At 32.7% G+C, this 16,834-nt stretch overlaps 1 protein-coding gene and 1 long non-coding RNA gene across 4 annotated transcripts; one reads left to right on the top strand and one right to left on the bottom strand.

Annotated features, from left to right (window-relative positions):
• Positions 1-4,366: 4,366 nt before the first annotated feature.
• On the top strand, positions 4,367-8,718 carry LOC145136267 (uncharacterized). Of its 3 annotated transcripts, XR_013720346.1 has the most exons (5): positions 6,566-6,769; positions 7,059-7,128; positions 7,262-7,317; positions 7,414-7,741; positions 8,126-8,718. It is a non-coding gene; the product is annotated as an uncharacterized LOC145136267 (long non-coding RNA). The 3 variants fall into 3 exon arrangements; XR_013720345.1 differs by lacking the exons at positions 6,566-6,769; positions 7,414-7,741 and adding an exon at positions 4,367-4,756; XR_013720344.1 differs by lacking the exon at positions 7,414-7,741.
• A 154-nt stretch (positions 8,719-8,872) lies between these two features.
• On the bottom strand, positions 8,873-10,825 carry LOC145136266 (uncharacterized). The gene is made up of 9 exons (XM_079070421.1): positions 10,711-10,825; positions 10,507-10,578; positions 10,292-10,363; positions 9,888-9,936; positions 9,660-9,814; positions 9,486-9,579; positions 9,329-9,400; positions 9,128-9,251; positions 8,873-9,047 (listed from the first exon to the last, which is right to left on the bottom strand). The coding sequence occupies exons 4-9, from the start codon at positions 9,927-9,929 to the stop codon at positions 9,022-9,024; spliced, it is 513 nt and encodes a 170-aa protein (XP_078926547.1). The 5' UTR covers positions 9,930-9,936; positions 10,292-10,363; positions 10,507-10,578; positions 10,711-10,825; the 3' UTR covers positions 8,873-9,021.
• Between the last annotated feature and the right edge of the window lie 6,009 nt (positions 10,826-16,834).

Genomic DNA, 16,834 nt, shown 5'->3' with positions numbered 1-16,834 from the left:
ATAAGTTGATGAATTTAAACATGATTTTTGTTCTTTTTACAAAGCAAACGAACGAAACAGTGGGCTTTTCTCGTTTAGTGGAGACAATGATTATTTATATTCATTCGTTTTGTATCCCATTAAACAAATACAAAATATAATATATGTATAGTTGGCGATGTATCTTGTTTACTTAAGAAATGAACGACTACGTTAAACATGTTAACGATAAAGAAAACCAATGTTTCAGCATATATATATATATATATATATATATATATATATATATATATATATATATATATATATATATATATATATATATATATATATATATATATATATATAAAGAGAGAGAGGAGGGTTCAATTGAGAAAAAAAAAAGGTTGAGAATGGGGGAATCATTCCCAGCCACACATTTATTTTGCCGCAAAACACTTAGACGTACCGTCGGAAATGGATAACGGATAAACATGTGTTTTCCAACCAAACATGTTTCATTAAACTATACTAATCATTACCTTAATATACACAAAAACATATTTTTTTTTTTCGTTTTTTTTATTTTTAGAAACTCATTATTATCGAAAAATTATTTTAAATATATCAAAATTCATAATTTTTTATTCTCTATAAATAGACATCCATATTGATATACTTTTAAGATAAAATAATTTTTTTTTAGAGTTTTAGCTATCGTTATTCATAAGTGAATAAAAAAATCTATCAGATTTTTATTACAGTATATTCGTTATTCACTTATGAATAAAACGTATGCGTAACTTTTTTTATAGTTTAAGTACCGTTCATATATGAATATGACACGCAATAAAGTTTTCTTACTTAAAATATAATTTTTACATCATCTTTCATCATATATTATATTTATATATGAATAAAACGTGTATTAGTTGTCGTCATATTTTATATTCATATATGAATAAAACATTTATCAGATTTTTGTTACAGTTAATTTGTTATTCATATATGAATAAGTAGTATAAATGATACTTAAACTGTAAAAAAAAAAATTATATATTTTTATTCATAAGTGAATAACGAATGTACTGTAGCAAAAATCTGAAGCTTTTTTATTCACTTATGAATAACGATAGCTGAAAATATTAAAAAAAAAAATTATTTTATCTTAAAAGTATATCAATATGGATGTCTATTTGTAGAGAATAAAAATCATAAATTTTGGTATATTTAAAATCATTTTTCGATATAAATAGCTTCTTAAAAATTAAAAAAAAAACAAAAAAAAAACTATGTTTTGTATATATTAAGGTAATGATTAGCATAGTTTAAGGAAACATGTTTTGTTGGAAACACATGTGTATTCTTTATCTATTTCCGCTGGTACAACAAAGGCTTTTGCTTCAAAAATAAATGAGTGGCTGAGAACGATTCCCCCATTCTCAACATTTTTTATTTTCTCAATTGAACTTATATATATATATATATATATATATATATATATATATATATAAATTACACGAATCGTCCCTCGTGCAAGTGCCAAAACACACTTTTAGTCCATATTTTAAAATATTAACTCGGACCATCCCTCGTTTGTTTAAAACTTGCAGTCCCTACCGAGCATAAAATTACTAAAATGCCCTTTTCTGAACCTATCCCTTCTCCAAGACTCCAACCATTTCCTTCCCATCCTCCTGTCTTCTTCGACCAGCCGACCAGATGGCCGTCATATCCTCCTCTCCGACCAGTCAACCACGCCGCCTCCATCTCCTCTTCTCTCTATCTTCTTCTTTGACTGATAAACCAGTCTCCATCTCATCTTGTATGCTATCTCATATTCTCCGATCATCTTCTACGCCGTCCCATCTTCTCTGATCATCTTCTACGCCGTCTCATCTTCTCCGATAATGTGTTTTCCATCAAAAAGGTTTAGTGATGAGAAAAAGGGAGTCAAGTTAGGAAAGGGAGTGGGATACGACATATGGGTGTACGAGCGAAGGGTAGGGTGGGCCTCTTTTATTTTTCTATATTATAAATGATAAATAAATAAATAAATAAAATAAAATAAATATATATAAGGGTAAAACAGTCCTTCTATGTCTGAAATACAATTTTAGGGATGAAGCATGTAAGTTTTAAACAAACGAAAGACGGTCCGAGTTAATTTTTGAAAATATAGACCAAACATGCTTTTTGGTACTTACATGATGGACGATTCATGTAAATTAATATATATATATATATATATATATATATATATATATATATATATATATATATATATATATATCAAAAGGTTATAGATAAAACACTTTAAAATTAAAAGGATTGAAAGAGAAAATAAAAAGTAAAATAAAGGAACAAAGATGTAAAATTATTATAATGAGTCTGCATGTCATATTTTTTTACCATCTCACTTTAACCTCTTTGACAACAATAAATAATAGTTTATTAATAGTGGTTTTGACTTGTAAGGTGGTTTTGACCTATAACATGGTGCCATTAACAATACCCGTTGCCAAATTCCTGCAACATAAAATTTGAGACAAATATTACAAAGAAATTGAAAGTAACAGAAAACATATAAAAACAACGTACAAAAACATTTATTAAAAAAAGGATACATGATATATGACCATGTACCTTGAAATAAAATTTTCCCACAATGAACGCATGAGCTGAAATGTAAAATCATGGCATTCATCAGTCGAGTAAAAGGGGTATTATCTGATGCGCTTTCTTGAGCAAGTAGCATGCAATTCAGTGCTACGAGCTTTCAAAGCACAATCTGATGCGCTTTCATGGGTATGATTTTCACCTTTCTACATATCTATACCCCAGACTTCATTTGTGCTTTGATGAATTTACTTAAATGCCCTCTCAGGAGAAGGAAAGATTAATAACTGAACTTGGGAACGAGCTGCGTGTTTCCGATGATAAACATAGAGAACTACTCTCAAAAGGGACACGCACCACAATGCTCAACATTCCCCGATCTGTCCATGACCCAAATTCACTCTGTCCAACCGTTTCAGCATCTCAGAAAAGGCAAAAGACAAATATGCCCCTGTCTTTACCCACGCAATCGTTTCCCGCCTTGGGAGGTGGAATCCAAACCCCTAAACCAGTAAGTAAATTTAGAATTCAAATTTGGATTTGATATTAAAGGGACTGTTTTTTTTTCTCTCCATTAAGTCCTTTATAGGTGAATTGGCTTAATGGGTAATGATGTTTGCCTGGATAAAGGTCTGTTTCTGGTCTAGAATGAAGAAAGCAGTTGAATGAGACTAAATGACTGTTTTACCCTTATATTAAGAAAATACAAATTTCACAATATCAAATAACAATATTCAATAGTTTTAATGTGAGAGGAGTTGGGAGGAAAAAATAGAAGGGAAACAGGTAAAAGGTTAGTATCTTAATACATTAAGACAGGTGTTTTATGTCAAAAAAAAAACAACAACCATGTATAGGTGTCTAGATTAAGTGCTTTACCTAGGCCAGTAAGTAAAAAAGAAACAGCCCTCAAGTAATGTCTTTTTATAAGTTTTAATTAAGAATTAAAATATTCAATCCTGATTCTTGAATGTGAATGAAGTCTCCAAGGGGAATGCTTTCAAATCATTGATCTTCTACTATTGGTATACCAAATGAAGCAAGTGATGTGGTTGTGGGTACTACAAGGGATCAATTAATTGGAAGGAAATTAAGAACAACACCCGATAATGCAAAGGATCTTAAGAAGAAAATGCTTGATCCAGAACTGATGGCTTACAGCTCAACAAGTTCTTGGAAATACCACGCAATATAGATACTAATCTGTTAAAATATGTTTTCTTCTTTGAAGTTCCCTCATATTTTCTTCAATAATTTAAATAAGGATTTCTACATAATTGTAAATTTTGGTAAACATCTCAAAAATTTGGATGATTAAAATAAGGATTTCTACATAATTTAAAATTTAAAGTAATATTAATTTATTTAGTCAAATGAAAATTAAGTGTGAATGACAATTGTTAACCAAAATTGACCATGCCAAATAAAATTAATGGAGAAGGACAATTGTCAACCCAAAACAAACACACTTCAATGTTTAATCTAAAATAGCAACGAACTTTTAATTCAAAACAATAATATATTTTATTTTTCATCATCAACAACAAATTTTTTACTTTTAAACCAAAATATCAACATGTTCATATTTTTAAACGAAAACACAAAATTACTTTTATTTTCAAATAAAAGCAACATATTTATATTTTAAATCTATAAGAGAACCTTACTTATATTTTTAATTCCGCACAAGACGGGTCTTAGGGGGTGTTTGGTACGCAAGAATAAAGGGAGAAATGAAATGGGATATTCAGGGGTAATGAAAAAAAACATGTTTGGTACGTATAAGGAAATGAAAGCCCTATTCTTGAAGCAATCTCATTCCCCCAAAACACGGGATTTTCATTCCATGGGGTACCCCCGTTTTTTTTTCATTCCATTCCCTCCTTATAATTGTATCTTCCGAAATTGCCCTCTATCAGCCTCTCAAATCGGAAGCGTAGGCACGATATCACTAAAAATCAGCATCGCATCTTCAATTGATTGAGGAAAAGATATCGATTTTGCACTTGGATATCATAATCGCAGCGTTTTCCCTCACAAACGCCGACTAATTTCCAACGAAATCATTATAGAATTGTTTTCTGTGAATCATTACGTGATCGACCACCAAAGCTTCAAGACAATTTCAAGTATATTTCATCACAGCTCCAAGATTCATTACAGCTCCAAGAATTTCGAGGTTAGTTTTTTTTTTTTTTTTTGGTTTGTTGTATTCTCTGTTATTGACATTCATCTAATAAGGTTATTCACTTGTTTGTGTTCTTGAAATTATTTTGTATTCAATTTGCTATTTGTGTTCTTGTTATCTATCTTTTTGAAGCTACTGTGATATGTTGTTACATATCAAAATTGCTGCTATTCGGTTGTTCAAAAAAAATTGATGTTATATGTTTGACATGAACATGCATACATAAATTAAACAATGATAGGATTGCAAGTTTGGATTTTGATCAGGGCATTAGAATTTGCAGTCACTTTTATTTTAAAATGAACATCCAATTTTTATGAACATCCAATTTTTAAATTCTTTTAGTAGTCTATTTTTAAATCCTTTAAGCGGTCCTTTTAAAAGTGCTCATGACTTGGTGTGATAATGCATCGGCAGTCACCTTTATGCTCATTTGAAATCCTTTAACAACAATCTGCACACCAATTCTTAACAGCAACAAACTCTTAACAGCAATTTGTGCACCAATTCCTAACAACTAGGATTTTGATTAACTTGAATTAGCTAAAGGAGTAGCCAAGATCTTAACACCAACCTATTAAAAAAAATGACTTTCTGTCCCCTTTCTTTCCCAGCCCCTCTACAACCAGGAGGTTTATATTATTAAAATTGAAATAATTAAAGTATGTGGATTTTGATTCACATCCACATACTCTAATTAGAATTTTACATGTAGGTTTATATTATTAAAATTGAAATAATTTCATTAACACCTACAAAATTTTCATATAGAAATAATGTATGTATATTTTAAGCTATAAAGGATAAAAATGTCAAAAATACAAAACCAATATCGGCGTATTTATATGGTTTTGTTTTAAAACACGGTTAAACAATAAAACTGGAAATGAGTTCCACTTTGATTCAGAAGATTCAAGTGCACAACGAAAGAGAAAAAGAAGAAATAGTTGGGATCCTTTGATGAACAGCTTGAAAGATTCAGCAGATATAATTGGTTCAAAGATTGATAATGCAACAAGTACCTTCAATGCGGTTTTTGGAATCGAGAGAGAGAGAGAGAAGAGCTACGTAAAAAACTGTATTCTGAGATGAAAAAAGTTGTTGGTTTAACTGTCCGTGACTGTAATAAGGTCGTGCGTATGCTTTCAAAGAATGATGAGTTGATGGTAATCTTCTTTATAGTTGAGGACGAAGACAAATTTGGATGGGTAAAGGACTTGCTTGAAGATGATGCTTGACGTTATTTATATGATTTTTTTATGATATTGCAATTTTTTTTTTAAGTTATGAACATTATGATCATTTTTTTGTTAATGTTGGTTTGACCTTGATATGTTTTTATGACAAAGTTTTTTATTATGAATAAAATTTTATATTTCTATAAACCATTTATGTTTATGTAATAGTTTTTGTTATTAGTTATAGAAACTAAAATTTTTGACTAGATAATGTTGACTTTATTGAATTATGTGATCTTTGTGTTGGAAGGGTATTTTTGTCATTGTAAATTATTTTCATTCCATTCCTTTATCTTTTTTATACATACCAAACAACATGGATGAATGACACATTCCATTCCATCAGAGTAACCAAACATGACGATGGAATGGTAATGAATCATTTCATTACCTCGTCGATTCCATTACTTAGTTCATTCCATTCCTTTCTCATTCCATTCCACCCAACCAAACACACCCTTATATTTTTAACCCAATCATTGTTTGCAAAAATTCAATAATATCACTAATGTATTATATATATAATTAAATTCCAATGGCCTTATGAACAGTTTCGTACCCATCGGGTTACCCTTCCACCATGGTTAAAATCCCTCCACCGCATCCTCCTTCTTCCAGTTCCTTCCACGTAGTTCCTCCCACCGAACTCTTTCAACTCGCTTAAATCCACTCAATCTCCTTCAGATGAATTCATGATCTGAAAAGTCAAGATGGTAGCCCTAAAATCTTTTGCGCCTTTATTTTTCTCACAAAACCTCCGGAACCGGTAAAGTTTCTTCCTTTTATCTTATGTTCGTTCGTTCTTGATGCATACCGCTTTCGCCAAACCTTGATGCAACATAGTTTAGCTTTCTAACCCTATCCATATTTGTGGCAATTGCTCCATTGTTCTTTTATCTTAATAATTTTAGAATCGAATTCATGTTTTTTGTTAGATTTATATGTTTTTTGTTCGGTTTATGAGTCATCTGCTTATATTCTGCTAAATTGTTCCTCTTCGACACTTTTTTTATAAGTCAGATGTACTTGACATGTTATCTCTTCTTATTATCCAGGTTATATTTGGGAAACCAGAAGCTGAGGGGATAAAAATGGTAGAGGACTCACTCAATTTAAGCTTAAAAGGTACAATTCTCAGATCTATAAATTCCTTCAATTTAGATTAATGTTTACTTTAATTTTGATATGCATTTTTTGTAAGAAAGTTGATGAGAAGAAATAAAGAAACAGGTCTAATTTTGTCATTTTGAAATTTCAGGAGATTTTAAACAGGAAAATAAGATAGGACAGGGGCGTTTTGGTTCTGTTTACAAGGTAAATTTCAAATATTTCTAACAACTACTCTTCATGTGTTTAGCTTATCACTAAACTACTTATTAATATTTTAAATACACATTTGTTAATCTCTAGGGACTACTAAAAGATGGAAAAATAGTTGCTATAAAGGTTCTCTCTACTGAATCAAGACAAGGGTTGCGAGAATTCTTGACTGAAATAACTATTATTTCAGATATATAACATGAAAATTTTGTAAAGTTGCATGGTTATTGTGTGGAAAATGATACCCTACTTGATAATAGCATCCTACTTTCGTGCCCCACCAAGTATCAACAAAAAGATTCCGACTCGTTCTATTTGATGCTTTTGAGTTTAGGGTTTTACGTTCAGACTCGAATGGGATTTAACTAGCCGTCAAATGTTCCGCTTGATCTTGAGGATCAATGAAGACGAATCACAGGTGGTTCAATCTCATCCATATGCAATTTTTGTATGAAATTACAAGTTTCATGTTTTCTGTGTTTAAGTGAGTAGCTACTGCATATTAACCTCTAATGTTATGAGATTTTATAGTCGTCGGTGTATAAAAGTATGGACAAAATGCATTTATGTGGATTAGTTTATTTATTTATAAGTTTGTTGAACTGATTGATCTACTTAAAACCTTGGTTCTGTTAGATTCATTTTAGTTTTGTGTTTTCCCCATGAAGATGTAACTTCACTAGATCGTTACTGATGCGACATAACTCACTGAAGCTGACACTCCTATTTGCCATTTTTTGCTATACTTTCTTATAAATCTGTTTATGGAGAAGATTTTCAGTTTTATTCTTTTTAACCTCAGGTCATTACAGTTTCAAAGTCGTCAAACATTGTGTTGATGGAGAATTTATCAAAGAGGGAGGTGCTACAAATAAACTCAACCGAATTCTCCAACTCACTGGATTCAGTGATCCAGCTTATGCTGAAGCATATGTTACTTTTAGTTGCTATGATATTGTACTTATTGTAACTGTCATCAATAGAACCAAAGAAACCCTTCAGAATCTCTGTCTGGAATTGGCAACAATGGGTGACCTTAAACTTGACACCCTTGCCCCTGAATCAAGAAAGCGGATAAAAGCAAACATTAAGGTGTCGTCAACTGAGACTGGGGTCATATTTGGAAACACTGTTTATCAAACTTCAAATTTTATGGAGCACACTGTTATTGTCCTCAATGATATTCATATTGACATTATGGATTACATCTCTCTAGCTGTTTGTAGTGTAGTTCTACAAGTAAGTTTTGGACAGTTTGCAGCATACATTTTTTAATTATACATATTTTGAGGATCAATAGAACCTGATACATGTTCAGCCTCATACCCTTTGCAAAGTGAGGTTCATTTTTTACTTCATTCAATTTTCAATTCTACATTGCCATTTGTTTCTTTGCTAATGATGAATATATTTGTTGATAAGTTTTATGTATTCACTTTTCTTATTCATGTAATAATTTTTTTTTGATGTCAACAGTATGAAAGTGTGTATCTCATGTATTCTTTGGTTTTACAGATTCAAACAATTTTATAGACGTTGCATGTCATAGTGATGTTCAAATCTCTTTACTGAATTGGTTTGAGTGACAATTCTCAAATAGAAAAAATTGTCTTCCGCATGGGTCACTACACTAGTTTCCATTAAACCTCGTGATACTTATGTACTAAAAAAATCCACTGCATTCTTTGTCTTTCACTGTTATGGAGTGAACAATACATTCATCACTGCACAATTGATTAACAAATTATTAGAGCATTTTCATAAATGATAAAACTATAAATAATGATGTTTTTTCAAAACTAACCGTGTTCAACAAAATTATTAGGGACCTGAAGCTCTGCATTACCATCCAAACCTAGTCCTACAGCTAAAACATGTATCATATTACTGATGTTATTTACGGTTTCTACCGAATTGGCATGATTTCCCTACAAAAAAAAAAAAAAAAAATTCAATACTTGTTCTCTTTAAATAATAATATAGGATCAAAATATTAAACACTTACATCCATATCACCCAATGTAATCCCGTTAGCTATGCCAGCAATTTGTTCTACCAATAGATTTGATACATTGATCTGAAATTAATATTTGATAAGTTTAAATAAAAACAAGGGACAAATAACATACTATATACCACATTTAAACAAAAAAAAAAAATACCACGTCCATTAGCCCATCCATTTGCCTTCGGATAAACACCAACCAACTTAGCTGAATTCTTATAAGAGTATAAGAATCAGCCATTAACAAATAGCTATAAAAAAAACAGTTATTAAATTATTTATAAAAAAAGTTAATTATAATTCTTAAATTTTGTGGAAAAAAAAAACTTACTTCATGTATCTCACGACAATTATACGCGCCAAAATTCTTAAGTGGTTTCTGAGGGGATGATTATTTTCTAAGGCGTGGAATCTTGCCAAAATATGAGCTAAATCAACTTCCAACAGTTCTTGCTGTGCACGCATGTCTTGGATTCCTTGATCAATCTATAATACGATATTTCATAATTTCATTACAAAAGTTTTATATAAACTAAAAAAAAAAACTAAATGTTCTTACAAAATTGTATGCCGCAGCAATAGCTTCTTCCGGAATAGCCATAATAATCCTACATCGAAAAACAAGAAATATTGGTAAACAGTTGTCAATGAGAAAAAATGATGTTCAAAACTTTATAAATCTTGTGTTTCGATAGGGTTTTTAACTTTTTATTGGGTATGGTATATTGTGAAAACAGATATGACCTGAAATTGACTCCGAAAGGCAATCGAGAATAATGCTAAGCAATTCAAACTAGAATATTCAAAAACCAATTTCAGTTGTTGAGTTATCGTGTAATCGACGAAAACTACTCATTTGATATAACAACAAGAACAACAAATGTGATAAGGTAATAATTTAGACCTAAAGAAGCGATGGGAACGAATTCGAATATGCTATAGGCAGAAAAGAAAACTTGGTACCTTGAATTAAGAATCTCCGTTTGCTGATTCCGGCAGTCGCCGTTTGTTCAGCCTCCGGCGGTCTCTGTACGCCTGAGAAAGAGAGGAGAGGATGACTCAATTGAGTGAAACTGGTGAGGAATCGTGTGTAATCGACGATTTTATCACCGGAATGGCGGAAAAAAAAACCAAGAACCAAAAGATCAAAGAACAACGGTGTAGAAGAAAACTTGTACCTTCAATTAAGAAGATCCGTTTGCTGATTCCGGCAGTCGCCGTTTGTTCAGACTCCAGCGTTCTCTGTACGCCTGAGAAAGAGAGGAGAGGATGAATCAATTAAGTGAAACTGGTGAGGAATCGTGTGTAATCGACGATTTATCACCGGAATGGCGGAAATAAAACCAAGAACCTAAAAAGAAACCTGAAGCGAAGACTTGTACCTTGAATTAAGAAGCTCCGTTTGCTAATTCCGGCAGTCGCCGTTTGTTCAGCCTCCGGCGGTCTCTGTATGAGAAACAGAGGAGAGTAGAGCAGAGCAGAGAAGCGTTGAGTCGCTCGAGATGAATTAAATGAAAATCAATTTAAATTTTTTTCATCGTTAAACTTTAATTTTTTGGCTTGTACTTAGGTGAAAAAACAAAATGACCCCTTATAGTTTAACCACTTTTTCAGCGTAAACTTTTCAATGCTTCGTGGTAAAGGTAAAATACGACCTATTTTGCAACAATATTTGAAAATACATGCATTTTTTATTTTAGAAAAGATTCAAGTTATGTGACAATTATGTGACAATTATGACCAGTGACATGGTGGTTTAGATAACCCCGTAGACCTTTTAGGAGGGAGTCATTCCCTTCCAAGAACCCACTGTCACATCATTTTTCCTCTTTTATTTTTCTTTATCTTTCCCTACCCACAACACACGGAAACCCTATCTTTTTGAACTCACTCAACCTATTCAATTAAAAAAAATACAAAACAATCAAGATAAAATCTTAATTAGCAATAGAGTTACCGCTGGTACCACTCCCGCTTCAACCGGTTGTTTAATTGGTTTCACTAACCCAGTTCATCATCTCTCTCTACTTTCTCTCTCTCATTTTCTCTTGTACCATGTGTTGTAAAACTTGTACCTTAGTTGTTTTGTATTTTTTTTAATTGATTGGGTTGAGAAAGATAGGATTTTCGTGTGTTGTGGGTTGGGAAAAATGAAGAAAAAGAAGAGACAAAAATTGATATTACAGTGGGTTCAGTGGTGTGACAACCGTCAATTTTTGGTCAAGTCAAAGTCAACTTATGTCAACAAGTCAAACCGGTCAACTCATCTAACCCTTGTATATTGGGGTTTCCATTTTGTTCCTTATTATACAACTCGCAATCTTAATACAAAGTATCACTTAGAGTTTTCACATGTTCGAAAATTCTAAACCCTAATCAGGGCAAGTGATGAATCTACTCGATAAAACATTATTCCTTAACCCTCGGGGGGGGGATAGAACAATCATAACAAGACTTAACGGGATGTACAAACCTTGCGTTGCGAAGCCAAACACTCAAAAAGGTCGCAAACGAAATCTCTCCCAACCTCTTTCACTCTATCTCTTTCTATCAAAAATCTCTCCCAAATCTCTCTATGTATGAGAAATCTCTCCAAGTATGTGAAACATCTCCCAAATCTCTCTATGTATGAGAAATCTCTCCAAGTGTGTGAAATCTCTCCCAAATCTCTCTCAAAATCTCTTTTAACTTTTTATAATCTTTCGGGTCATCCCGACACTTAACCGGGTCAAAAACCACTCGAAACGGGAAGATTTCTTGAAAAATAGCCTTAAGGAACCGAAACCTTCTCTTAAGGGGCGAAGCCTCTCGGGCCAAACAAAGATGGACCGAAACCGAACTGCTGAGGACCGAACCCTCTGACCCGAACCCAAAGCCTCTCGCCTTCGCTTCCTGCCTTTGCTTTCGGGCTATTTCGCTCCTACTCACCTTCGGTCCATAGCAGAAGGGACCGAACTTCGGCCCCAATCCGAGAAGCCTCGCTGTAAGCCCTTTTCCACCCGGTTTTCGACCACGACTCCATTTTAAGCCCGTTTTTAATTATTTTAACGTGGGATTTTCACCCAAACTTATATTTTGACATATAAAACCCTAAATATTCATACTTTAATCATATTTTGAGGAAAATCATTGCCTAAGAATATAATCTAGTTGGTGAGATATTTAGGTGGAGTGTTGACTTATCCTTTGGGCAAGGACATAAGTTACATCCCATACCCACTCCTTGACTATTCCCAGTCACTATTTACCCATACCTAGTCAATCATTGTCCTTTTTACACTCATTTCCAGCCACAACCTTGATCAAAAGCTGGAGATATCATTACCTCTCCTCCCATTTCACTCACTTTTCACCAAAAAGCAAAACTCATTCTCTCTCACTTCCTCTCACCAAGAATTCGAGATTCAAGGCTGATCTTGAGCTCTTCACACACCTTGGTAAGTAAATCTATTCCCACACTTGATTTCCTTACACTTCTTCACTCAAATCACGGGTTCCTTACACAAATATCGTCATATTTGTTGTTAGATCTTCGAATCATCAAGCATCTTCTAAGTGTTCTTGAGTTGAACATCATTTTCTTCATCATCCATCTATTGAAATCACTCAAGGTGAGTTCATACCCCTATCTTTTCATGTTTTCTTAAGTTTTAGGGGGGGGGGGGGGGGATACAAGTTAAAACACCAAGAACACAACTAAACTCATTCAACAGCTTTCATCAGAAAAGTTTAACTCCATTCACGGACTGTTTTGGTCAACTTAAACATTTTATTTTTCAAAACTGTATTAGGTGCAAATAGTTCAGGTTCATACCTTTAAAATGACTACTTGCACATCTCCATACGATTTTTCCACAATTTATGGTGATTTTTACAAAACCCTATCATTTCAAGAACAAATCCGGACCAGTCTGTGAATATGGACATTTTTACACAAGTTAAATATCTTTAAAAATCATAATAAAAATTTGGAACAAACTAGAAACATTTTCCAAACTCTCAGAATTTACGGATTCTGATTTGGACCTTTGATGATTTTTCTATAGAACAGGAATATAAATGTTAACACTAGAAAAATATTATCAAATTCACTTACACCTTGTAACTTGTTGAGCAAGGTGTGTATCATTATGTGCATATATGTGTTATATTATATGTCATTTTGTCTTGGTAAATAGACATACATCAGAAAACAAATGTATTTTTACCTCCACAAGTATGGTAATTAATTATAATAAACAAAGATTATATCCATTGCATACGAACATTTTGATAAACTATTGTAAGTATAGTTTATGTTCACTACTACTACCACTATGTGATAGACTATAATAGGTATAGTTTATGATTCATTTACATAACGAACACTACTTTTACAAGAAAACTATACATTACAAACGTTTTGATAAACTATAATAGGCATAGTTTATGTTCATTTACATTACAAACAATTTGATAAACTATAACAAAGATAGTTTATGTTATACGAGCAAACTTCCTACAAAAGGTTTTATTTCTACATAAAAGAGTTTTCGGATCACCACACGTAAATCTGTTAATGAATAACTTTGTGAGACATTCGCTTCACGTTACTTCCAAGGTAACGAAATCAAAAGTCCTGTAATTGTAACCAGAGTCTCTTTGTAGGGAGAGCGTGATAGTTGTATATAGATCTATATTGGGATTGACACCCCAATATGACCACATAACTGTCCGGGTTTAATCACAGTGTTCCATTTCCTCCAGAGACTTTTAGTGTTATTGTTTTAATGTATGCCTAGGTATGCATTTCATTCAGAGTGTTTTAGTCCCATTATATTTATAGTTGCATATCCTGTATGATTAGATATGCCAGTTCACTATAAACAATGCTCTGATACCAATCTGTCACACCCCCGAACCAGACGGCGGAAACGTCCGGGGGTTTGTGTGTGACTTCATCTTGTATAATCATCACAATGTATATAATTAAAACGAGACAACACCATCATCATACATATCAAAATACAACCAGCATTGTTTACATCAAGTACAGTATCATAAATTACACGTCCAATATATTTAATGTATGATGATAACAAAATATAACAAATTCCACATTTCCTGCTGACCTTTCCGCTTAAAGATTCCCTGAGAATACAAGTTATTTTGAAAACGTCAACATATATAATGTTGGTGAGTTCATAAGCATATTTGAATGAAAAGTTTTGAATTATTTGTAAAACACCAGAAAATCCGATATTTTCTGAAAAATGGTTTGAACGTGATGTATCAAAATCAAGTATTAATGCATGTGTGTTTTCTGTGTTTGGAATGTATATAAAATGCAATCCAAATAAAAACCCTGTATTTTCTGTAGTAAGTAAAAGATATTGTTTAACTGTGTATTACCCCAGAAAATCCTATATTTTCTGTTTATAAGAGTGTTGTGGTCTAAACCCTAAGACCGAATATCAATGTATGTATGTTATTGTATCAACAAGATTTTTACAAGTGTTCCATAAAATTTTGTTGGAGATGATCTCTATGTGAGCCGTTTTAACCATACTTGATTATGACGAATTCGCCTGTCGTGACGTTTTTAGGCGCCGGCTTGATTTACGGTAAGGTTTGTCACCCTAGACTGGCCTATTCTAACTGTAGCGAACAGCTCAGGTGTGGGGTGTCACCCCGTATAGATCTATACACAAAATCTCGCTCTCCCTCCAGGAGACTCTGGTTATAACTACAGGCTACGATTGTACACTCTAGAGGTGTCAACCGACATGTCTCACTAGCATCCTTGACTGAGTTTATGCGAATATTGTATTATTTATATATTGTTTACTTTGTATGTTTTATGTTTGAAAAGCCCTAACGAGTATGTATATGAATGTACGAGGCCCAACGGACATGTAGAAGGACCACTAAGGCCCAATAAACATGTAATGTATAGTTTAGGTCCAATAAGCTTGTATATGGACCACTATGACCCAATAAACATGTAATGTGTTGTCTAGGCCCAATAAGCATGTAAATGGACCACTAAGGCCCAATAAACATGTAATATGTAGTCTAGGCCCAATAAGCATGTAAATGGACCACTAAGGCCCAATAAACATGTAATGTAAGCTTTAGGCCCATTCAACATGTAATCGATGTATTTTGTTCGTTTGATATCAACTTGTTGAATTTAGCTCGATTGTTTTTCCAAATGAAATAAAAAGCCCACTTCTTATTAAAACGACATTTTTGGCCCAATATCATGAATATTGACATCTTTGGCCAAGTTATATATGAAATGTTATTTTCGGCCTATTTTTATAAAGATTTGTATTTTCAGTCCATTTTTAATAAAAATGACATTTTTCGACCCAAGTTTTGTAAAAATAACATTTTAGACCCAATTTCGAATAAGGTGTCATTTTCAGCCCATAAAAATCGTAAATTTCATTTTTGGCTCAAATTGTATTAAATAACAATTTAATTCATAAAAATTAAGGTTTTTTACAAATTAGGCCCAAGAAACCGTAAAGGCCCATTATGCAAAAATTTACATTTTTGGTCCTTTTTACACCAAGAATATCATAAAGACCCATTTTATATAAGTTTGACTCTTTTAGTCCTTATGGAAACCGTAAATGTCATAAGAGTCACAACGTTTTGTTTATTTGACAAAAATGGTCCTTATACACGATTTTGTTTAGCCTTTCAACAATTTAGACATGTTTAACACTTCCATCTTTATAGAATGTTACTTAGAGTGTTTTAGTTTACAAATCTCACCCATTTTTGTTAGAGTTTTCGAGATCTATAATATTTCATCACATAATCACAACTTAAACCAAGAAAATCACACATAACATGAAATAATACATAGATCTACACATATGCAACTTGTATTCTCCCCCAAAACAATGTAAAACCGAAAACAAGGGGGTATGAACTCACTTTGCTTTGAAGTTTCGGTTTTTGATGAAGAATGAAGTGAAGATCTCGGCCCTAGCAAGCTCCTTGAGGTGGTTTTCGAACTCTATGAAGTTCAAGAGTATAGATCATGAAATGATACGGTTTAAGAAGAGATTTTTGATGAAATCAAGAAGTTAAACCATAAATTCAAGTAAGAACTTACCAAGGATGATGATCTTGATGAAAAACCTCTTGAAACTACACATAAAATCTCGAAAATTTAGAGGAGGAAGGAGGAGTTCTTGAGAGATTTTGAAAGAAAGTGGAGAGGGTGAGGGATGAGGGTTCGACCGAGAGTAGAAGAAGAGGGAAGGAGAGAGGTTTGAGGTGATGGTTGCATGGAGAACCACCATGCAAAAATGATGTGTCAAGTGCAAATTAATTCTCTTTTTCTCTTTTTTTTGTTTATATACATATTGGGCCGAGAATGGGCTAAGAGGAATGAAGATGAAATGGTTTTGGCCCATTCTTGGCTTTGCTCGAATTTTATGAAGCTTAGCAATATTTTTTCGGCCCATTGGGCCCTTATGGAAGTTCACGACCCAATAACACCCAATT

This window comes from Lactuca virosa, chromosome 9 (assembly GCF_052849685.1).
Source record: "Lactuca virosa cultivar CGN04683 chromosome 9, Lactuca_virosa_CGN04683_v6, whole genome shotgun sequence".
Lineage (NCBI taxonomy): Eukaryota > Viridiplantae > Streptophyta > Magnoliopsida > Asterales > Asteraceae > Lactuca > Lactuca virosa.
This window is presented reverse-complemented; position numbering and strand designations above follow the sequence as displayed.

Bases quoted from the DNA above. Each gene is read 5' to 3' on its own strand.
- LOC145136266 (XM_079070421.1), bottom strand. From the start codon at position 9,929: ATGGCTATTCCGGAAGAAGCTATTGCTGCGGCATACAATTTT. The intron at 9,580-9,659 runs GTAAGTTTTTTT...TTTTTTTTATAG, and splicing joins ATTGTCGTGAGATACATGAA to CTATTTGTTAATGGCTGATT. The intron at 9,252-9,328 runs GTAAGTGTTTAA...TTTTTTTTGTAG, and splicing joins TTACATTGGGTGATATGGAT to GGAAATCATGCCAATTCGGT.